Here is a 23,552-nt window from a genome sequence, read left to right on the forward strand (position 1 = left end):
ATGACTGTTATCACTTTCCCCTGCGCTTTAAGGTCGAGTTGAACAATTTTGTTTTCAAGTTCTACTTGATTCAAAGATTTTGAGATTATGTCAACTTAACTGCATAGTGGGCTAGATATTTGTCTATGGGGGTGCATTTTTTTGTTTATTTGGGCGCCATTTAATTTTTAAAGCCAGAAGGGTAGTTTACTCGCTTGTGCGGTGTGTTTCAAGTTTTATTTAAATTATTCAAAAGACATGTCTGTGTTAAATTGCAAGAAAAATAATTATCTGGAATTACTAACGCGTCACTTTACAAGAAATCATTCCACATGAGATAACGGAAAATGTCTGCGCAGGTAAGAAATCATTTTAATTTCACTAACAAAGGCTTAGGTAGTGTTAGGGTTAGGCCTATCATGGATTGGAAAATTTTGTAATGGTTTCCTTTACCTATGAGCTTGTACAATTTACAATGCCTATAGACCTACGTAGAGATGGGATTTTAATCCCTTCTTAATCCAATAAGGGAAAACCCTAACGAAATCACAGTGTGAGTCATGCAATGCAGCTTTTATTGAAAGGGTTGTGTAGTGTAGTGTTGCAGGACCTGTAATTAAAGATACAGGGCTATTTTGGTGTTCTTCTAAAATCCCAGATAGAATTGGGGTTTAACTTTATCTTAGAAGACTTTCAGAGTGTTTGATGCTCCCTATCAACAAACTAGCCCAATTTTATATGCAACTATGCCATTATTTAGATCACAGGAAGCCATTGATTGCTTTAGTAGTTTTTAATATATTTGATTGATGTACTATAAACCCCTGTTAGTAACAGAAGCCTCAAACATTCAAAAGTCATTCTTAAAATATACCTGTATGATATTGACACAGAAATTAGTGCATATTCATTGTTCAAATGTTCCACGTACTTGACAATAACTCTAACTAAAAGAGCATAGTAAACTGAACAGTATTTAAATCTAAAAGAATGAGGAAGTCAAAAATAGAATGTTGTTGGTTATAGTTTTAATATGCCCTGCTCTTTATCCATGTCCCTCTAAATTTACCATCAACCCATGGCTTTATAGCCAGCAAAGGGTTTTAATGGACTGGTGAAACTGAACAAGGTTATGACCTTTGTGAAGTAGATGTTTTTTGATTCATTAAGCTACCTGTCCTAGTTAGAAGTAAACAGGTACATGATAAGGCTGAATTATAATTGTCAAAATGTTGTATATAAACCCTGCAATCTGCATGGCTGGGATCAGACTTATCAACATTTAAGTGATAAAAATATGCATTGAACAACAGTTAAAACTCCTCTATTGTGTTGCCCCCAATATTTCTTCCTAGTATTTTTTTTATATATATAAAGGAGTGTCCTTATCAGTTATTCGTAATCTATTATCAAAGCTTTCATAACTAACGTTTTAACATCCTTTGTCAAAAATAACCTCTACCTTAATACATATACAATAACTTGAATCGGAGTGAAAGCTGGCTGGGTTATACAACTCCCGGAGTCCCGGTTGTTTTAAAATTTACTCTCCGTCACTCGGTTTAGAATTCCTTTCATTAATAGAATTTAAAACTCGTTACTTTCAAGTATAAACTATCTTAAAAGGGGTTGTGAATATTCAAATATATATTTTTTTTAAAACAAGAACTGAAATTACAAAGTCTAGACGAAAGATGGTGAGCTAATGTCATTTTTCCCCCCTCTGTGTATTTCAACTAGAAGAATTTCACTGTAGATATTTCTAGCGTACGCGAGAGCTCAAAGAAGCTGAGCATATTTGAGGGTGTCGTTGTCTCTTGACATTCCTGCTCATAAAAGTTTTTTAGAAAAATAAAAAAAAAAATAAAAATTATACCTCACCCTCTCCGTTGGTACTGCAGAAGTGTGCGCGCGTGTATCTTGCCATTTGTTATTGTTGGAAAGGTTTTTAAGTTTTTAACGTACCATTATGTTGCCTGGCTAAAGCTTTGGCAAAATGTCAAGGTAGCTAGAGAATAAGAAGTATGGTTTTAGCATAAGTTTATGAGATACGTTCCATAAGAATGACATTACCTATACTTCGTAATGTTAGAGACTTACAGCTCGAGCTAGTTCGAGAGAATTGACTACACTCGGTGCTTAATTTTGCAGTCCATCTTTTCATATTTATAGAGTAATGTCAGTTCTACTATGCAAACGTCATACCATAGAGTAGTGTCGGTAGAGGGGGGAGTAGACTGTGTATCCCTCCCTCTAGGCGCGCTTTTGTAAGAGGGGATACTGTACGCGTCTGGTAGGGGGATGACACTTAGCTAAGAGATACGTAGAACTGACATAGTGACATTACTCTATTCTATCTTTTAGCTCAGTGTCATCCCCCCTACCAGGCGCGTACAGTATCCCCTCTTACAAAATCGCGCCTAGAGGGAGGGATAAACAGTCTACTCCCCTCTCTACCGACACTACTACTCTATTCTATAGGGAGCTAACAGTTCTGACCCTGAAACGTCACACCCTTCTATCACTTTCTGGAGTTTCATCCCCCCTAACGGTTGGAAACGGTATTCTACGCGCAAAAATGCCAACCAGAGAGAGGCTGCGTGACGTCAGATTATCTCTTTCCCCCTAGCCAGTTGTTAGCTCCCTATATTAAGACTTTGACAGTGCCTGACCAGGCGTCGCTTTACCTCGAATCTATATGACCTATAACCTACGTCAATTCATGCATGACAAGCTCCAGTTTGTAACCAGTGACAAACTTATGGAACGTATCTTATGAACTTACGTTTTTAGTATATACACATCTCTGTATATGACTGTAGATTTTTGTAAATTGTTTAAAAAGAGGGTGGCCCTCTGTCTTTCGTCGTTGGTGCTGGTGCTTTTGGTAGAATACCCTTTACATAAGTACACATCTAAATATAGTCAGTGGCACAACCTACTTGCTAAGACGAAAAAAAATAAGAAATATCTCGCCCTCTTGTTGAACGCTTTGTTAGTTAGTTGTGGGAGAAGTGAAGAAGGTACTAAGCTTTTTTTCATTAGCGAGCTAGTGACTCGGTAGATCTCTCTCGCTTAAGAGGCTGAATTTTGATACCATTCCAGACTCCGATTCTTTTTACCCTACGCGTAAAAACCACTACTGCCAGCCTCACTCTTAAGTTTTTAGCTAAAACTGTAAGTAAAATGAATGATTACCACCACGCTTTTCGTCTTCGAAGTGCCATCCGCCAATTTGTAAAACTCTCTTAATTGATTACAAATAATTACCGTGGAATTTTGACGTTTCTTTTACGCTTTTTTAACCACTGAACGGATTGCTAGCTTGCCAAAGTAATTTATCTTATTTTTCGGTTGTATGTTTGATATTGCCTAATTCCTTTGGGGTGATTTTGAAATAGCTTACATGTTTTGAACTAAATGTATTAATATTTCTAACTTGTACGTACACTCGTGATTTGTGTGCCGTGAAAGACGTAGTTTATTTTTTACGCGGTACCCCTTTGAAAAAATGTCCCAAATATTATATTGCACGTAAAGTTTTATCTGATGTGATGTCAAACGTTCCACCGAAATTTGGAATAACTGATGGGAAATCGCTCAAAATATTCCATAAAATGTGCAGCAATTTTTAAGATAAGTTGTTTACCATAAAATAGAAAAAAATATTGACGTCTCTAACTATTAAAAAATGTAAAAGTGCTCGTATCAAAGATCCACTCGTGATTATAATTTTCAATGATAGAGCTAAACGTGTTGTCCTTTCAATTTTTACTGATATACTTGAGTAAATTTCTAGTCGATAGATTTTTCTACTGTTAGAAGAAGTATATAATACTTCTCTTCGAGAGAAGTGTACCAACCACAAAGCGGACGGGGTAATTGTAACATGATTCTTCCCAACATCCCTTAACATTTATTATAGCAAGTTTACTAATTACTCTATTAGCGCCGAATCACATACGCCATGTAAATAGTTCCCTCATCATTACTCTATTAGCGCTGCTTAACTATTTGCCAAGGCGCATGCACTTGTAGATTTTTGTCCCACGTCAACTTCGTCAAGACAATCAATGTTTGTGGGTTGATTTCTAGGGATTTAGTACCAAACAGTTATAGAATTCACGGTTTCACCCTAGCACGGAGCGATAGTTACCCATCTGAAGTTTGAGCGGTAGAGCAAACAGAAAGGGTACGTGAGCCTGGGAAGAATCATATTACATAAACTAAAGTGTTAAGATGACCAATACAGAGTGTCATCCTTCATCTATTACCCCCTTCTGCTGATAGTTATAAAGTCTATAAAATGCTTTTCAACGAAAACTGTGGTATTTTTTGTACCAAAATCGAGACTTTGCAGTCACTTTCGTGAAACATGTTATTATTTTCCGAAAGTTTAAGTTATACCCTTCTATTTTCATTCTCAAGTACAATTGAATTGCGAAAGTATTTAGAAATATATATCATTACAATTTATTATAGCGCCAAAACAAATTAAATACAGTAATTTGCGTTTGAAATACAGCCAGATTAAATTCCTTAAATCGAGAATTTATAAACTTAAAACAAACAATATTGTTTGTTATTTATCGTTTAGGCGTCGCAACCTCAACAAACTCCTTTGGAAAAATTAAAGTCTTTCGATAAACGTGGTCCAAGAACGGTGGTAATACATCGCGATAGCGGAGGCTTTGGCTTCACTCTCCGTCATTTTATCGTCTATCCTCCAGATAGCATAAAGGTATCAATCGTTCCTTTAAATATATACTTTAAGTCACTAAGATATCCATCCCACCCACTAAAATATACTTAACGTAAATTCGCATTAAGCAGAGCCGCTTTTATCCTGGCACATTGCGCTTAAAATAATTTGACTCTCTTTTTTTTAACTCTTTTAAAAATAAAAACGTTATTTATTTCTTTCTTTCTTTCGTTTTCCTTCTTCTCCAGAATCAGTTGGCAGAAAACCAAAGTGGTGAGATAATAATTTTCTTTAAAAGACTTATATTTATTATTGCAATTATATATATATATATATATATATATATATATATATATATATATATATATATATATATATATATATGTATAATACCGCGAGTCTTGAGTGAGTGTACATGGTTAGTTGAAATATTTTTCTTTCACTTTTTTCAATTCCCGGTTTTTTTTGGCGTTTCTTTGGTACCTTGCTCCAAAAAAAGATAAAATTCCTTCAAAGATTTCATTGAGTTATAAAATAGACGATTTTTGTAAGATAATTACTTTCATTTAATTGATATTATAATTATTCTGGTTAATTTACCCTTGGACTTATACGTTGTAATAACCGATTCTGACGCATAGTGCAGTTACTAGCTTTGAGAAGCCCCTATCCCCATCCCCATGCCCATGTCGATGTGCAATTGCGAAATTGCATTCCTAACAGATTCTGGCTCATACCCTCAGTTTCAAATGAAATGTTACATGTAATACTTAGCATAAATTTAAAATGCCTTGAAAGGTCACGAAGAATTCTTCAGAAAGGCCTCTTTGAAGTTGATTGAATTGGTTCAGACCCATGTCCATGTGCAATTGCGATATTTCGTTTCCAACAGCTTCTGTCCCATACCCTTAGCTTCAAATGAAATGTTACATGTAGTACTTAACAAAACAAAAATTGGTTTGAAGAGGTCGCCAACAATTCTTCAGAAAGACCTCTTTGATGTTGATTGAATTATTTGGTACATACCCATGTCCATGTGCAACTGCGACATTGCGTTTCTAGCAGCTTCTGACCCACACCCTTAGCTTCAGATGAAATGTTACATGTAGTACTTAACACAAAAAGGAAAATTACTTGAAGAGGTCACGAAGAATTCTTCAGAAAGACCTCTTTGAATTTGAAGTTGATTGAATTATTTGGTACAGACCACGAAAACGTTCCCGGACACCTACTGGAAAGTTTTCAATTAAAAAGTCCAGCAAGGGTTAATTGACTAGATAGAAATCGCTCGAATTCGTTTTAAGATTTATAAGATTTAAGTTTCTCTTCGTCCAAATTCCCACACTTTCGTTTTAAACGCTTTAAAAAAACAAAACACAAAATTGAACAACAGACCAACCATGGCAATCAAACAGTACAGACGCGATGGATACCATATTTGTTCGGGAAGTGAAAGAAGGGAGTTCCGCTCACGAAGCTGGTCTAGTCACGGGCGACCGAATTATTACAATTAATAACCAAACAGTAACGGGCAAAAGTTACGGCGAAGTAATTGATCTCATACAAAACAGGTTCGTTACCGAAATGGAATGATTTTTTGTTTCGTGAATCTCTTGTCTTTGAAAGCATCTTTTATAATATCTGACTTTCTTCTCTCAAAATTGCCTTCTTTAATTATAATTAATATACTCTAATTTTTTCTTTTTCCGCGCATGTTTTGGCTTTAAATAACTTCATCTTCTTGACGTTCTATAATTATTTTACGAGAATAATAAATTTAATTAACAAAGTAGTATACATTTTGCACGTTTTTGTTGGTTTTTTTCTTCCATGTTATATAAAAAAAATTCGATTTTGGGGGTCCGTAATAGTGGAAACACCTTACATTTGCTTGTTGTTCCTAAAGAAGATGATATCCTACAACTGGTGAGACGGTCCATTTAAATCTTTTTGGTTTTTAATTTTAATTTAATTTCATTTAATTTTCGTTTCATTAATATTATTAATTTTGTCGTAGTTTGCATGCACGAATTAATTTTAATTACGTAGAGGTGTAGGTATAGGCTCAAAATGATATGATATGCAATTGAAAGTAGCTTAGCGAAGTTTGTTTATTAATATTGAAGCGTCTATGGTAGTATTTTTTAGTTATATTGATATGGCTAGAAGAAATAGGGAAATTAAAACGTTTGTATTATCGAATTTGAGAATTGAATTGGAGAGGAATTAAATATATTTTGAAAGTGTACGGTGAACATGCCTTAAGTGGAATAGGTATTTTTTTGGTTTTTGAAGCTTAGGCAGGGTTCGTACGGAACCTGGATATCCTGGATAACCTGGATAAGTCAGGGATATGGAAAATAGGGGAAAAAGTCAGGGATAAGTCAGGGATTTAAAACATTTTCCTAAAAAGTCAGGGATATGTCAGGGATTTGGTTTGGCATATCAAACCATTCTTCATGCAATGCTAAATATGAGCCAGGTGTGATGAAGTTGGCTCTGGTAAACACCTTAAAATGGTCAGGGTTATAGGCAACATTTGGTCAGGGATAACCTGGAAAAGTCAGGGATTTTCAATGTAAAAATTTCGTACGAACCCTGTAATAGGGAAACATTGGGATAATTGAGTGAAATCATCACGGAAAAGTGTGTTTAGATGTATTTTCTTTCAGTACTTTTCGGGTTCCGCTTATCAACCGGTTGATAGACCGTACGAAACGCCGGAATATCGCTCTCTTCCAACCTCGCTCTATCAAGGTAGTCCCGCGGAACGTCAAAGGACTAGTTCGGCCTCTTTTAATAATACGACAAATTCGAGCGAACCAATTTACGCCAAAGTTAACAAGGCGAAAAAAACTAACCGAGTTCAATCCGATTCGGTTTTAGTAACGAAACAATTGGATATTAATAAAACGAACTACGTTAAACCTTTAAACTATCAACAACAAAGTGGTAGTGGTGCGCGAAAATCATCAGTTAAGGACATATCGGACTTACGCGGCGGTACTCCTAGCTACTCGACAAATAGTACCTCGTCTCCTTTGAGTGATACATTTCATCCTAGTGAAATTTTAGAAGAAGTAAATAAGCCTTTCCAACATTTTAACAACTCTACGGTACCACCTCCTCCACCTAGATCCATTCATAGTAGCGTTAGTAGCGACGTGTTTTACGATAACGACGTTTTAGCGGAAAATGGTAGTAGCGCACCCATTAACCCCGCAGCCACAACAACGAGGTACCCTCAACAACAACGCGATGGAATTACGAACGCCATCGTGGCTCGACCGCATAGGTTCCAAGATACCTTCTCTAAACTCCTCATTGATATGTGGTATCCTCATAAATCTCCCCGTCGACATCATACGCAATCTTTAAGCTCGTACGACTCGATTAATCAGCAGCAACATCATAATCATCAACAACAACAACAACCGCAGCCATATTTTTTACCAGATTACACGAAACAGTCAATCAGAATGTCGTCAGATTCGGTTAATGACCAACATCACCCTCACCATCATCGACACAAACCAGGTTTTGGTTCTTTACTTACAAAAACAATGAAGGCCTTTATACCGGGTCAGGATTCGCATCGACACCATCATCATCACCACCATCACCTTGATGACCACGCGGGGTCAGATCCGGAAATGTTCGCGGAAGCCTCGCATTCGTGGCATCAGGATAAACATCATCACCATCCCAATGGACAAAGCTCTCGAATGACTCGTAGCGAACCTAATGGTTACGGTAACGCCAAAAGCGAGGAAAGATTGGGCAGTTTAGAAGAGGATGTACACGATAACCAAAATGGAGCGGTCAATTTAGTGGCTCAACGTTTGCACCAATTTGAATCTGGTTCTATCAACGATAAGGCTCAAGAAAGGACTAATATGTACAAACACGAATTTGCGCGAGTGTCGACTCCTAGTCCGTGTCAGATTGTCTCCCAAAGGGCGGCGCAGTTTGAAAGGATTGGGAGTCCCGGTAATAGTCCTGGAATGGATAATTCGGTTCTAAGTCTACAAAGTTATCCACCGAGTAAAGCTCAACTTAAAAACTATGTTCAAATGCAGAGGTCGAGTGATTCGGCTAATGGTTACTCCCTCGAGAATCAGTTTATTGATGAAACTTGCTCCCCATTGTCGGGAGTCTGCCATTATGAAAGTTAGTTTTTCATTTGAAAAGAATGGGTTGTCCGACCCATCAATGAAAAATGACGTGTGTTCAATAAACCCCAACTTATTTTTATAAAAGGTGATAGTGCAACCTCACCAAGCTACAGGGGGCGACAAAACCACGTACCTGGAGTTATCTATAGAAAGAAACATATGACGGGTACCATATTTATTTTGTTTCAAAGAATAGTTTATCAGGGTTCATACAAACCTGGAAAACAGGGAAAACCTGGAATAATCAGGGAAATAAATAGTTGACAAAAACCTCAGGGAAAATTCAGGGAAATTTATAATTTTTAGTAAAATTCAGGGAAATCAGGGAAATTTGCGTCAAACAGGGGCCGAGTAATTGAGCAAAATGTTCGTGAACATTACCTTCATAGGATTGACATTACACTATACTTTGGAGGCTTGTAACTTTGGTTATACTAGAGATGCGGGGATGTCCTTTGAGTATGTTATAGTCCAATTTGTCCCCCATCCAACCATACTAAAAACTTAGGGCTACGACAAACAGGGGCCGAGTAATTAAGCAAAATGTTCGTCAACATACCGCCCTCCATAGGATTAACATTACACTAAACTTTGGAGGCCCATAACTCTGGTTATACTAGAGATGCGGGGATGTCCTTTGAGTATGTTATAGTCCAATTTGTCCCCCATCCAACCATACTAAAAACTTAGGGCTACGACAAACAGGGGCCAAGTAATTCAGCAAAATGTTCAAAAACATACCCCCCTCTATAGGAATAGCATTACACTAACTTTGGAGGCTCATAACTCTGGTTCTACTAGAGATACGGGGATGTCCTTTGAGTATGTTATAGTCCAATTTGTCCCCCATCCAACCATACTAAAAACTTAGGGCTACGACAAACAGGGGCCAAGTAATTCAGCAAAATGTTCAAAAACATACCCCCCTCTATAGGAATAGCATTACACTAACTTTGGAGGCTCATAACTCTGGTTCTACTAGAGATACGGGGATGTCCTTTGAGTATGTTATAGTCCAATTTGTCCCCCATCCAACCATACTAAAAACTTAGGGCTACGACAAACAGGGGCCAAGTAATTCAGCAAAATGTTCAAAAACATACCCCCCTCTATAGGAATAGCATTGCACTAACTTTGGAGGCTCATAACTCTGGTTCTACTAGAGATACGGGGATGTCCATTGATTATGTTATAGTCCTATTTGCCCCCACCCCTTCTTCGTTAACATTTGCTCCATAGGATACTCCATATAGGGGAAAAACCTGGGAAAACTCAGGGAAGTATATGGGGAAAAACCTTTCATAAATCTCAGGGAAATTAGTTTTCCAAAAGTTGTATGAACCCTGTTTATGTAACATTTGGGTTAAACAGCCGTTAAATTTCAACTCTTGACAAATTCCTTTATCATTAAGACAAGGATAGACACGTTGCTCGAAGGATATCCTACCTCAAAGCGACAGCTGGAGAGCGTATGCTCGTTGAGTCAGATCTCAGTGAAGATGACGAAAAAGCGGCGGCTAAAAGGTCCCGTATGCTTTAGTTTAAAATCATGTCAAATTCAAAAATGACACGGCATTGATTTAAAACGAGCCCATGAATGTATACGTTTTATTCAATGTCTTTAGACTTCCGGTAGCAGCTAATGAAAGTCGAGAACATCGGATAGAAAAATTAAAGTCTTTCTTTGGGGAAAAGGTTATAGATAACTTTGATTGACATTTGACCCCCCCCTTTAACGATGTTAATTAATTAATTAATTAAGATAGTTAATTATTATCGCAGACCCCAAAAATACAACAGGCAATACATTTACCTGAAAATATTGAGGAACCCGAAGAACATAAAGGCATACAAGGATGGCTTATTTGTAAAATGGTCTGGAGTGAAGGAAAAGTTAGTTGAATGTTCTCGTCTAAGTTTAACCAAGAAGTGATATCTAGTTTATTAGGGAGAAGGTATAAATTCGCGGCCACATTTATAATCTAGCTCTTTATCTCCAGTCCAAACTTACGTAGGTCCGGAGTTAATCCCCGCCGCCTCTAAATTACAACCAGCCAGCATCTCATTGGTTCTTGATAACTCACGTCAGCGCGACGCGAATGACAAAGAAAATTACAATCATATTTTACGACTGAGGAGAGTCTGCGAAATAGCCCGGCCTTCTTTTACGTCCCCCCTTGTATTTTGAAAGGGGGACTGCAGGGACTATGGCGCGCGAATACTTAGGCATCTTCTCCCTAATAAACTAGATATCACTTCTTGCTTTAACCAAGGGATTATCGAGGACCTTTACCCTAACTTTCCCCCCTAAACTTCTAGCGCTCCGCTGACCGTTCTTGGAGAACAGTCTGGGCTGTATTTAAAGGGACGTGCTTACATTTATTTAGAGATAAAAAGGAAACTTCCGAGGTGATTTTACCTTACCTTTACGATCCCCTTTAGTTATATTATCAATGTCTAATCTTCGATTGGTGTAACTTTGTAGCATAATTCCGAACTGTACGATACAGTAATAAATTTGAAAACGACCTTTGGCAGTATAGCCCACGATTACACAAAACGAAAGAATGTTCTACGATTAAGACTAGCTAATGGAACGGAGTATTTATTCCAAGCTGACAATCAAAATAATATGCTCGACTGGCTTCGAGCATTGAGATCAGTTGGTTTAGAAACGGAAAAGGTAAAAACTAAAACACAGTTTTAAACGAGGGGTCGGACGTTTGGCATTTTAGTGTACGGGATTTTCAGATTTCAAGGTTTTGACAAAGATTTTGAGATTTTGCCCCAGATTTTTGAGATTCTGACTCAGATTTTTAGAAATCTGGAAATCTAGTCCAAGATTTTGAGATTTCGGGATTTTAAAGGAGATTTTCAGATTTTGAACGCGATTTTCAGATTTTGAAGGAGATTTCGGGATTTTGTTCAGGATTTTCAGATTTTGAAGGAGATTTTCAGATTTCACGGAGATTTTCGGATTTCGAGGAGATTTTCGGATTTCGAGGAGATTTTCGGATTTCGAGGAGATTTTCGGATTTCGAGGAGATTTTCGGATTTCGAGGAGATTTTCGGATTTCGAGGAGATTTTCGGATTTCGAGGAGATTTTCGGATTTCGAGGAGATTTTCGGATTTCGAGGAGATTTTCGGATTTCGAGGAGATTTTCGGATTTCGAGGAGATTTTTCGGATTTCGAGGAGATTTTTCGGATTTCGAGGAGATTTTTCGGATTTCGAGGAGATTTTTCGGATTTTGATATTTTAGGACGAGATTTCGGGATTTTACGTTAAGATTTCGGGATTTCTAGATTTTAATGTGAGATTTCGGGATTTTAGGTGAAGATTTCGGGATTTTCAGATTTTAAGGTAGGGATTTTGGGATTTCTAGATTTTGACGTGAGATTTTAAAATTTTCAGATTTTGACGTGAGATTTTAAGATTTTTAGATTTTGACGTGAGATTTTAAAATTTTCAGATTTTGACGTGAGATTTTAAAATTTTTAGATTTTGACGTGAGATTTGGGGGTTTCGAGATTTTCGAGAGAGATTTTAAACAGATTTCAAACGAAGTGTACGGGATTTTGACAAACGTCCGACCCCCTCGGTTTTAAAGGAAGTGTTCTTGGATGATGGGGTTGTAAATAATTGTTCAAAAATGTTTTTTGGACAGGAACTTCTATGGCATCACGCGAGTGTATTGGAGAAAGCCGCCGCTTACGAACAACAAATAGGAACAATTCAAACAACGACGAGTGCCAATGGTAATAACGGCCGCGTCTCTCCTCCGCTACCTTCACGCCAGGGCGTTAGACTTCCCTTCAGGCATAGATCTCCTACAGGTCAACCTCCGACTGTTAAAACTAGGAGAGCTTCTCACGGGGGTATGTTACGTTTCATCCACAATTTTTTTTCATTCTTGGTCTAAATTCAAAATTTCTAAAATCAAAACCCCCGACCCCCCCCCCCCCCCGAAATGTGAGAGAGAAATATGGAAAGAAAATATTATTATTACCTTTTAGGAGCGGGAAAATACCTTTCTTACGAAAACCAAAACTTTAAAAAGAATTCTTACACACGTAAGGGATCATAATTTAACACGGATTAAGAGATGTTAGGTTAGAGTGGCTGCTGACTTATTATTTATTTATTTATTTATTTATTTATTAAAGTTTTTAGCTGAACATTTTTAAGTTTTTATGGCGTTTTTTATGTTAAAAAGCAATGGTAGTACCTAGTTTTTGTAACGCTGTTGTCAAAATCCCGCTAGCAGAAGTATTTTGTCATATTTTTTACGTTTTGTACGTTAAAATGTGACAAAATAAATAGTTTTCATGTTTGGAGAAGTCGAAATGTGACAAAACAAATGGTTTTTCATGTTTGGAGACGCTGAAATATGACAAAACACATGGTTTTTCATGTTTGGAGACGTCGAAATATGACAAAACACATGGTTTTTTACGTTTGGACGTGAAAATATGACAAAACAAATGGTTTTTCATGTTTGGAGAAGTCGAAATGTGACAAAACAAATGGTTTTTCATGTTTGGAGACGCTGAAATATGACAAAACACATGGTTTTTCATGTTTGGAGACGTCGAAATGTGACAAAACACATGGTTTTTTACGTTTGGACGTGAAAATATGACAAAACAAATGGTTTTTCATGTTTGGAGACGTCGAAATGTGACAAAACACATCGTGGTTTTTCATGTTTGGAGACGTCGAAATGTGACAAAACACATCGTGGTTTTTCATGTTTGGAGACGTCGAAATGTGACGAAACACATGGTTTTTTTACGTTTGGAGACGTCGAAATGTGACAAAACACATGGTTTTTTACGTTTGGAGACGTCGAAATGTGACGAAACACATGGTTTTTTACGTTTGGAGACTTGAAAATATGACGAAACACATGGTTTTTTACGTTTGGAGACTTGAAAATATGACAAAACAAATGGTTTTTCATGTTTGGAGACGTCGAAATATGACAAAACAAATGGTTTTTCATGTTTGGAGACGTCGAAATATGACAAAACAAATGGTTTTTCATGTTTGGAGACGTCGAAATATGACAAAACAAATGGTTTTTCATGTTTGGAGACGTCGAAATATGACAAAACAAATGGTTTTTCATGTTTGGAGGCGTCGAAATATGACAAAACAAATGTTTTTTCATGTTTGGAGGCGTCGAAATATGACAAAACACATGGTTTTTCATGTTTGGAAACGTCGAAATATGACAAAACAAATGGTTTTTCCCGCTTTAAAGTATATAGACTGCTACCGCTACTGTGTTACGCAACTTCCCCAAAAGTTGCTTAAATGTTGCGAAGCAGATGCTGGAACAACCTTTAAATTTGTTATATATATATATATATATATTGTTGTATGAAGTATTATTTTTAATCCTAATTACAGACGAATTAGGTCAAGGTCCGAAGTTAGGGAATGCTATCAAGAGCAGAGTCGTTCCTGGATGGAAAAAGATGCACAGTTTGCAAGCGGAAGTTTTACCCAAAGGCGCTTCGATTGGTGTTCGACTCGAAGATTGTCCGCCTGCTTCGGAAAATGAAGTAAATAATAATTATCCTGTATTTTTAATTGGATTTAATTAATTAATTTTAATCAACTTTATTTAATTTGTTTCTTTTCAGTATGTGCCATTAGTAGTTGAGTTATGCGTCAGGATTGTGGAAGCGAACGGTTTGGAGTTGGTGGGAGTTTATAGAGTTCCGGGAAATAACGCGGCAGTGTCCTTGCTAATGGATACAGTCAATCAAGGATTCCAACAATCTAATCTTCAAGATCAGCGTTGGAATGACGTCAATGTGGTCTCTAGTCTTCTCAAAGCTTTTTTCCGTAAACTTCCAGAACCTTTACTCACTTCTCATCTGTATAATAAATTCATCAACGCCAGTAAAATTGATGAACCTGATCAACGTCTTTCAGCCTTAAAATCTCTCGTAAGTTAAACATTAATTTCATTTCTTTTATTTATTTATTTATTTATTTATTTATTTATTTATTTATAAATTAAATTAAATTTGTTTTTCTCGCAAATAGAAGTTACTATAGTGGGTTTTTATGGGTTTTTTTTTTATTTTCACTTTGAAAGGTTCATCAGTTACCCCGTCATCACTTTGAAACATTAAATTATCTCATCAGGCATCTTAAGAAAGTCGTGGATCATTCTGATGTCAATAAAGTAAGAATTATTATTATTTTTTTCTTTCTTTTGGGAACATTTAGTGTTTGTTCGTTAATTATGTCAAGGTTCATACAAACATGGAAAACTCGGGGAAGTTTAGAATTATTCTTAAAATTCAGGGAAATCGGGGAAATGCCTGAGGTTTGAATAAGTTTACTGTGAAGGGGTTGCTTCAACTATAAAAAATACCACACTGGTAGTTATTTACACGCAACTTTAGAGGCTTATAACTCTGGTTCTATTAGAGATACGGAGATGTCCTTTGAGTATGTTATAGTCCTATTTGTCCCCCATCCAACCATACTAAAAACTTAGGGCTACGACAAACAGGGGCCGAGTAATTGAGCAAAATGTTTGTGAACATTCCCTCCATAGGAATAGCATTAGACCCAACTTTGGAGGCTCGTAACTCTGTGTCTACTAGAGATACGGGGATGTCCTTTGAGTATGTTATAGTCCTATTTGTCCCCCATCCAACCATACTAAAAACTTAGGGCTACGACAAACAGGGGCCGAGTAATTGAGCAAAATCTTTGTGAACATTCCCTCCATAGGAATAGCATTAGACCCAACTTTGGAGGCTCGTAACTCTGTGTCTACTAGAGATACGGGGATGCCCTTTGAGTATGTTATAGTCCTATTTGTCCCCCATCCAACCATACTAAAAACTTAGGGCTACGACAAACAGGGGCCGAGTAATTGAGCAAAATGTTTGTGAACATTCCCTCCATAGGAATAGCATTAGACCCAACTTTGGAGGCTCGTAACTCTGTGTCTACTAGAGATACGGGGATGTCCTTTGAGTATGTTATAGTCCTATTTGTCCCCCATCCAACCATACTAAAAACTTAGGGCTACGACAAACAGGGGCCGAGTAATTGAGCAAAATCTTTGTGAACATTCCCTCCATAGGAATAGCATTAGACCCAACTTTGGAGGCTCGTAACTCTGTGTCTACTAGAGATACGGGGATGCCCTTTGAGTATGTTATAGTCCTATTTGTCCCCCATCCAACCATACTAAAAACTTAGGGCTACGACAAACAGGGGCCGAGTAATTGAGCAAAATGTTTGTGAACATTCCCTCCATAGGAATAGCATTAGACCCAACTTTGGAGGCGCGTAACTCTGTGTCTACTAGAGATACGGGGATGTCCTTTGAGTATGTTATAGTCCTATTTGTCCCCCATCCAACCATACTAAAAACTTAGGGCTACGACAAACAGGGGCCGAGTAATTGAGCAAAATCTTTGTGAACATTCCCTCCATAGGAATAGCATTAGACCCAACTTTGGAGGCTCGTAACTCTGTGTCTACTAGAGATACGGGGATGCCCTTTGAGTATGTTATAGTCCTATTTGTCCCCCATCCAACCATACTAAAAACTTAGGGCTACGACAAACAGGGGCCGAGTAATTGAGCAAAATGTTTGTGAACATTCCCTCCATAGGAATAGCATTAGACCCAACTTTGGAGGCTCGTAACTCTGTGTCTACTAGAGATACGGGGATGTCCTTTGAGTATGTTATAGTCCTATTTGTCCCCCATCCAACCATACTAAAAACTTAGGGCTACGACAAACAGGGGCCGAGTAATTGAGCAAAATGTTTGTGAACATTCCCTCCATAGGAATAGCATTAGACCCAACTTTGGAGGCTCGTAACTCTGTGTCTACTAGAGATACGGGGATGCCCTTTGAGTATGTTATAGTCCTATTTGTCCCCCATCCAACCATACTAAAAACTTAGGGCTACGACAAACAGGGGCCGAGTAATTGAGCAAAATGTTTGTGAACATTCCCTCCATAGGAATAGCATTAGACCCAACTTTGGAGGCTCGTAACTCTGTGTCTACTAGAGATACTGGGATGCCCTTTGAGTATGTTATAGTCCTATTTGTCCCCCATCCAACCATACTAAAAACTTAGGGCTACGACAAACAGGGGCCGAGTAATTGAGCAAAATGTTTGTGAACATTCCCTCCATAGGAATAGCATTAGACCCAACTTTGGAGGCTCGTAACTCTGTGTCTACTAGAGATACGGGGATGCCCTTTGAGTATGTTATAGTCCTATTTGTCCCCCATCCAACCATACTAAAAACTTAGGGCTACGACAAACAGGGGCCGAGTAATTGAGCAAAATGTTTGTGAACATTCCCTCCATAGGAATAGCATTAGACCCAACTTTGGAGGCTCGTAACTCTGTGTCTACTAGAGATACGGGGATGTCCTTTGAGTATGTTATAGTCCTATTTGTCCCCCATCCAACCATACTAAAAACTTAGGGCTACGACAAACAGGGGCCGAGTAATTGAGCAAAATCTTTGTGAACATTCCCTCCATAGGAATAGCATTAGACCCAACTTTGGAGGCTCGTAACTCTGTGTCTACTAGAGATACGGGGATGCCCTTTGAGTATGTTATAGTCCTATTTGTCCCCCATCCAACCATACTAAAAACTTAGGGCTACGACAAACAGGGGCCGAGTAATTGAGCAAAATGTTTGTGAACATTCCCTCCATAGGAATAGCATTAGACCCAACTTTGGAGGCTCGTAACTCTGTGTCTACTAGAGATACGGGGATGCCCTTTGAGTATGTTATAGTCCTAATTGTCCCCCATCCAACCATACTAAAAACTTAGGGCTACGACAAACAGGGGCCGAGTAATTGAGCAAAATGTTTGTGAACATTCCCTCCATAGGAATAGCATTAGACCCAACTTTGGAGGCTCGTAACTCTGTGTCTACTAGAGATACGGGGATGCCCTTTGAGTATGTTATAGTCCTATTTGTCCCCCATCCAACCATACTAAAAACTTAGGGCTACGACAAACAGGGGCCGAGTAATTAAGCAAAATGTTTGTGAACATTCCCTCCATAGGATTAACATTACACTATACTTTGGAGGCTCATAACTCTGGTTCTACTAGAGATACGGGGATGTCCTTTGAATATGTTATAGTCCTATATGTCCCCTTTCCAACTATACTACATACTTGGGGTTACAATGAACAGGGGCCGAGTAATTAAGCAAAATGTTCGATAACATACGTTATATATGATAAAAAACTTTTTAAAAGTTGTATAAACCCCGTGATATGTGTGTTAATTATATATTTTTGCGATACTTAATTAAGATGGAATCGAGAAACTTGGCTATCGTTTTTGGCCCGACACTCGTTCGCCCCTCCGATTCTAGCATGTTATCATTAGTTACTGATATGTCGCATCAGTGCTACATTATTGAAACTATGATTAATTTCGTAAGTGTTCTTCGTAATTAGGCGTAATTAATTACACTTTAAAGCCCCCAAAATTTAAAGAGAAAGCTTTAAATCTACGCGTTACAGTCTGAGTGGCTGTTCAGTGATAAATTCCCCGATGATGGAAAGTACCTGAAAGATCTCAGCAGCGCCAGGAGAATGTCGCATCCCTTGCCAATAACGCATTCGGAAGCCTTGCTGCGAAACGTTCAAAAAATGGATAATGCTCAATTTGGTAGGGATAAACTCTTTAATATTATCCGAATGTTTGATCCCAAATTTAGCAGTTTCAAAGTCAAAAAAAGATATAACATTATTAATAACAATAATAACAACACTGCGTCCTCTCAACCCGCAGCGACATCGGCTTTTTTATATAACCAAATATAATTTTCCTCTTCATTCTTTTTATTTTACTTTTTTTTAACTAAATTATGCTTGCCTTATATATTTTTTGTAGCGCTAATTAATATTTTTAATTATTATAAATAAAATTTATTTTTTTTTGGAATGTTTCTCTTGCTCTAACCGTCATCATAACATTTTTCTGACTTTACTACGAGGGGTCGGACGTTTGTCAAAATCCCGTACACTTCGTTTGAAATCTGTTTAAAATCTCTCTCGAAAATCTCGAAATCCCGAAATCTCACGTCAAAATCTAAAAATCTTAAAATCTCACGTCAAAATCTGAAAATTTTAAAATCTCACGTCAAAATCTGAAAATTTTAAAATCTCACGTCAAAATCTGAAAATTTTAAAATCTCACGTCAAAATCTGAAAATTTTAAAATCTCACGTCAAAATCGAGAAATCCCAAAATCCCTACCTTAAAATCTGAAAATCCCGAAATCTTCACCTAAAATCCCGAAATTTCACATTAAAATCTAGAAATCCCGAAATCTTAACGTAAAATCCCGAAATCTCATCCTAAAATATCAAAATCAGAAAATCTCCTCGAAATCCGAAAATCTCCTCAAAATCTGAAAATCTCCTCAAAATCTGAAAATCTCCTCAAAATCTGAAAATCTCCTCAAAATCTGAAAATCTCCTCAAAATCTGAAAATTTCCTCAAAACCTGAAAATGTCCTTCAAAATCTGAAAATCTTGTTCCAAAGCCCTGAAAATCCTGAACAAAATTCCGAAATCTTCTTCGAAATCTGAAAATCGCGTTCAAAATCTGAAAATCTCCTTTAAAATCCCGAAATCTTAAAATCTCGTACACTAAAATGCCGAACGTCCGACCCCTCGCTTTACTACTTTTGACGCCGCATGTTTTGCGTGTAGCATGAATCCCCGCCGCTCTTGGGTGTTGTTTTATTAAATAAAATGATAGGGACTCGTTGCTTAACACGTCATGACGTACGTTAATAGGTAAAAATCGAGATTCCTTTTCTCGTGACTTTCTGTCTACGATGGCAGTAGCCAGTCGAAAATCCGCTAACCCTACCAGAAAAGATCATCAAAAGCTTCCTCGACCCGTCGGATATTTTTCAAAAGGTTCCGATAGTGATTCGGAACCGTGTTCTCCCTTTGGGTTACCGAGTGGTGGTCATAAGTTAATGGAGCAACACGATAATGATAATGATACGGCCCCTCCTTCCCCGAGTAAAGATTTTCCCGACGAAGTTTCCGTTAGTAGTTACGGAAGTGGAAGAGAAAGGAGCCGACAACGGAATACCGTCAACAGAATGTCCATTGAAGAAGAGGATATAGCCGAAATGGAAAATGAACGAAAAGACAGCGGACACAGTCAGACGGATGAACCTGTGGAAGAGAGGTGTGTAATTTCAGTTGTTATTTAATTAATTGGGGAAGATGGGGTGAAAGAAGGTAGGTGTACACGGAGGACCGATGGCCGCCTTTGGGATCGCGTTGGGTCGCTTTGGGATCGCGTTGGGTCGCTTTGGGATCGCGTTGGGTCGCTTTGGGATCGCGTTGGGTCGCTTTGGAATCGCGTCGGGTCGCTTTGGAATCGCGTTGAGTCGCTTTGGAATCGCGTTGGGTCGCTCTGGGATCGCTTTGGAATCGCGTTGGGTCGCTCTGGGATCGCGTTGGGTCGCTTTGGAATCGCGTCGGGTCGCTTTGGAATCGCGTTGAGTCGCTTTGGAATCGCGTTGGGTCGCTCTGGGATCGCTTTGGAATCGCGTTGAGTCGCTTTGGAATCGCGTTGGGTCGCTCTGGGATCGCTTTGGAATCGCGTTGGGTCGCTCTGGGATCGCGTTGGGTCGCTTTGGAATCGCGTCGGGTCGCTTTGGAATCGCGTTGAGTCGCTTTGGAATCGCGTTGAGTCGCTTTGGAATCGCGTTGGGTCGCTCTGGGATCGCTTTGGAATCGCGTTGGGTCGCTCTGGGATCGCGTTGGGTCGCTTTGGAATCGCGTCGGGTCGCTTTGGAATCGCGTTGAGTCGCTTTGGAATCGCGTTGGGTCGCTCTGGGATCGCTTTGGAATCGCGTTGGGTCGCTCTGGGATCGCTTTGGGATCGCGTTGGGTCGCTTTGGGATCGCGTTGGGTCGCTTTGGGATCGCTTTGGGATCGCTTTGGGGTCGCTTTGGGATCGCTTTGGGATCGCGTTGGGTCGCTTTGGGATCGCTTTGGGATCGCGTTGGGTCGCTTTGGGATCGCGTTGGGTCGCTTTGGGATCGCGTTGGGTCACTTTGCAATCGCGTCGGGTCACTTTGAAATCGCGTCGGGTCACTTTGCAATCACGTTGCGTCTTATTCCATCTTTGTAAAGGAAAGATGCAATTATTTATCTCCAGGTTGATAGGCGACGAAGTTGTCCATCACACTTACGATAAAATAAAAACATCAACCCAGGAGAGAATTAAGAAATTTGAAAAGGAAACCAAAGCTTTACTAAGAAGGGATATGAATCAGCGACACCATTCTACGTCCCAAAGTCGAGTCGAATGGGAACAAATTGAGAAAGAATGGGAAAAGGCGAAACGGGAATTGGAGCAAGAAGATCTTTTAGATTACGTAGCCGATGATCCTTCATTCCTCACTTATCTGCTCAATAGAAAGCAACACAATAGCGACTCTGTCAGCGAAGGAGTCGCCGCTACTAGTAGTAATAGTAGTAGTAACGTCGCCTCCGCGTCCAGAGTGGAAACTGACAACGTCCATTCGGGTTAGTGACTGTGTTGAGTTGCTCAATCCTAACCCCCCCCCCCCCCAAAAGGTGAGCACTTGGTTTCGTTTTTCAAAAAGGTTTTTCTTGATATGTCGAAACTAAGCGCTCCCTCAGTATCTTTGTTTGAAACCTTGGAAGGATCAATCTCGTAGTAGTTAAAGTTGAGCGAATTAGCCTTATTCCTGATCAGCGCCACCTACCCATAGCGGCGACTTTGAGAACTACTGTAAGCGGCAAGCCAATCAGATGTCGCTAAAATCTGGTGACGTCATTTTTGGTAAGACCCCAAAGAGTGCCAGTCAGTGACGTTACCAGATTTTAGCGACATCTGATTGGCTTACCGCTTACAGTAGTTCTCAAAGTCGCCGCTATGGGTAGATGGCGCTGATCAGGAATAAGGCTAATTTGGTTTTTATTGTCTTTGGTACAGATGATGAACTAGATTCCATTAGTTCATCGATAGAAAATACTCTTAGTTTAAACTTAAAGAAAGGAGACCAAAGTACAAAATCCTACAATTCATCTAGTCCAGTTCAGCTACGTAATGTCAAGCCAAGCAATTCTCCGTCGACTGGAAGCATACACAACCAAAGACGGTATTCCTACGCTTGCGACTTAGCACCTCCCATAAAACCAACCACCTCCCCTTTGTTGTTTGGCGTTCCCAAGCCTTACGCGAGTGCGAGTCTCTCGTATTATCCGAGTGGTTCGATGGAAAAACCAAAAATGGCTAAAATGGGTATCAGTGCCTGCACACCCTCCGCCTCCGCCTCCAAAACTTACTCCAAAGGCAATAGTTTTAGTTCTAGTGGCAATAGTACAGTCGTGGCCGGTACTCCCTCTTCTTCTACCACCTCTCTGCCATTGTACCACGGGGATAGTGCTCGTACTCCTTCTTTACACGCATTTTCTGGTAGCTCGGTGTCCTCGGCCGCCATACCACCTATGCCTTCGTCGTATTCCACTCATTCTGGTAACATTTTTACTACTAGCGAGGGCCAAATATTTGATCGAAGCAATCTTCTTCCCTCTACCAACGCTAAAGCGGAGTTCTTATTATCGAGTCATAATAGCCCTCGCGTTACCGGCGAACAGCCTTGGGACCGTTCTTCTTTCATTCGTTTAGATAGTAACGAAGATAAAAATCGTCATATCCCACCTTTACCTTTAGCTTTATCGCAATACCCTTCTTCTTCTTCGTCTTCTTCTTCGAGAATAGGGGCTGCCGTTAGACCTTATCAAATTAATAATACAAAACCAAATGAATCTTAAATTTATTTAAAACGCGAGAGAGAAATTGGCCTTATTCCTGATCAACGCCACCGAGGCGTAGCGGCGACTTTTGGAACTATAGTAATACGGTAGCCAATTACAGGTGGCGCTGGAGTCGATGTACTCTGATGGAGATCGGTTATTTTCTGTTTTGATTATTACCGCTTCAACTTCAAAAAAACATGTTTTAACTAATTATTATTAACCGAATAATCTCCAAATAGACCAAAATCGAATGAAAACTTACTCCGAAAGTCTTATTTCATAATATTAGACAGAATAAGAAAGGTAAAATCAACTTTAAATACTTTTAAAACCATATCGCTCGTTAAGCCTTGGCTATTCACGTGATTCAGAAAGATCAACAAAACATAGAAAATAACCGATCTCCATCAGAGTACATCGACTCCAGCGCCACCTGTAATTGGCTACCGTATTATTATAGTTCCAAAAGTCGCCGCTACGCCTCGGTGGCGTTGATCAGGAATAAGGCCAATTGAAAATAACGAATATCACTCTAAATAAATTATATTTTAAAGTTCAAAACCCTGCCACGCCGGACACAATCAAATTTCCTCTTTTGTTTCTTTAGTGTTTAAATTAAATTAAATTAAAAATATAAAAAGTCACTGTGATTATAATTTCTATATTTTTTAAGAAAGAGTCCCTCGAGTTTTAAAGGCGATTGATAATTAATTATAATTAAATATAGATGAAAAAAAGAAATATGTAAATATGTTTTACGTATTTGTAATTATTAATAAGTGATCCTGCTATTTATAAATTTGATCTAGCTTGTTATATACTTTGAGTTAATTTATTTCT

The 23,552-nt window shown here is 38.6% G+C and overlaps 1 protein-coding gene and 1 long non-coding RNA gene across 8 annotated transcripts; one reads left to right on the forward strand and one right to left on the reverse strand.

Annotated features, from left to right (window-relative positions):
• The first annotated feature begins 136 nt into the window (after positions 1 to 136).
• RhoGAP19D (Rho GTPase activating protein at 19D) lies at positions 137 to 23,528 on the forward strand. 4 transcript variants are annotated; one of them, XM_089866511.1, is made up of 22 exons: positions 137 to 338; positions 4,577 to 4,720; positions 4,930 to 4,954; positions 5,181 to 5,228; positions 6,075 to 6,252; positions 6,553 to 6,607; positions 7,354 to 8,851; positions 8,942 to 9,022; positions 10,269 to 10,380; positions 10,482 to 10,551; positions 10,639 to 10,749; positions 11,176 to 11,265; positions 11,342 to 11,539; positions 12,524 to 12,614; positions 14,272 to 14,426; positions 14,508 to 14,816; positions 14,969 to 15,058; positions 18,199 to 18,324; positions 18,412 to 18,559; positions 19,695 to 20,100; positions 21,082 to 21,452; positions 21,886 to 23,528. In XM_089866511.1, exons 1-22 carry the CDS (start codon positions 327 to 329, stop codon positions 22,725 to 22,727), a joined length of 5,160 nt encoding a protein of 1,719 aa, XP_089722637.1. In that variant the 5' UTR covers positions 137 to 326; the 3' UTR covers positions 22,728 to 23,528. The 4 variants fall into 4 exon arrangements, with proteins under 4 accessions (XP_089722637.1, XP_089722636.1, XP_089722635.1 ...); XM_089866509.1 differs by having other exon boundaries at positions 138 to 338; positions 12,524 to 12,734; XM_089866512.1 differs by lacking the exon at positions 137 to 338 and adding an exon at positions 4,320 to 4,482 and having other exon boundaries at positions 12,524 to 12,734.
• Positions 345 to 3,536, reverse strand: LOC149702648 (uncharacterized). Of its 4 annotated transcripts, none has more exons than XR_016381791.1 (5): positions 3,250 to 3,536; positions 2,922 to 3,154; positions 2,053 to 2,860; positions 1,861 to 1,987; positions 345 to 1,805 (listed from the first exon to the last, which is right to left on the reverse strand). It is a non-coding gene; the product is annotated as an uncharacterized LOC149702648 (long non-coding RNA). The 4 variants fall into 4 exon arrangements; XR_016381790.1 differs by having other exon boundaries at positions 345 to 589; positions 854 to 1,987; XR_016381789.1 differs by having other exon boundaries at positions 345 to 1,987.
• Positions 23,529 to 23,552: the final 24 nt, after the last annotated feature.

The sequence above is a fragment of the Phalangium opilio genome, unplaced genomic scaffold (genome assembly GCF_054372755.1).
Source record: "Phalangium opilio isolate 3A_F unplaced genomic scaffold, DU_Popi_V2 ptg000017l_1, whole genome shotgun sequence".
NCBI classification, from domain to species: domain Eukaryota; kingdom Metazoa; phylum Arthropoda; class Arachnida; order Opiliones; family Phalangiidae; genus Phalangium; species Phalangium opilio.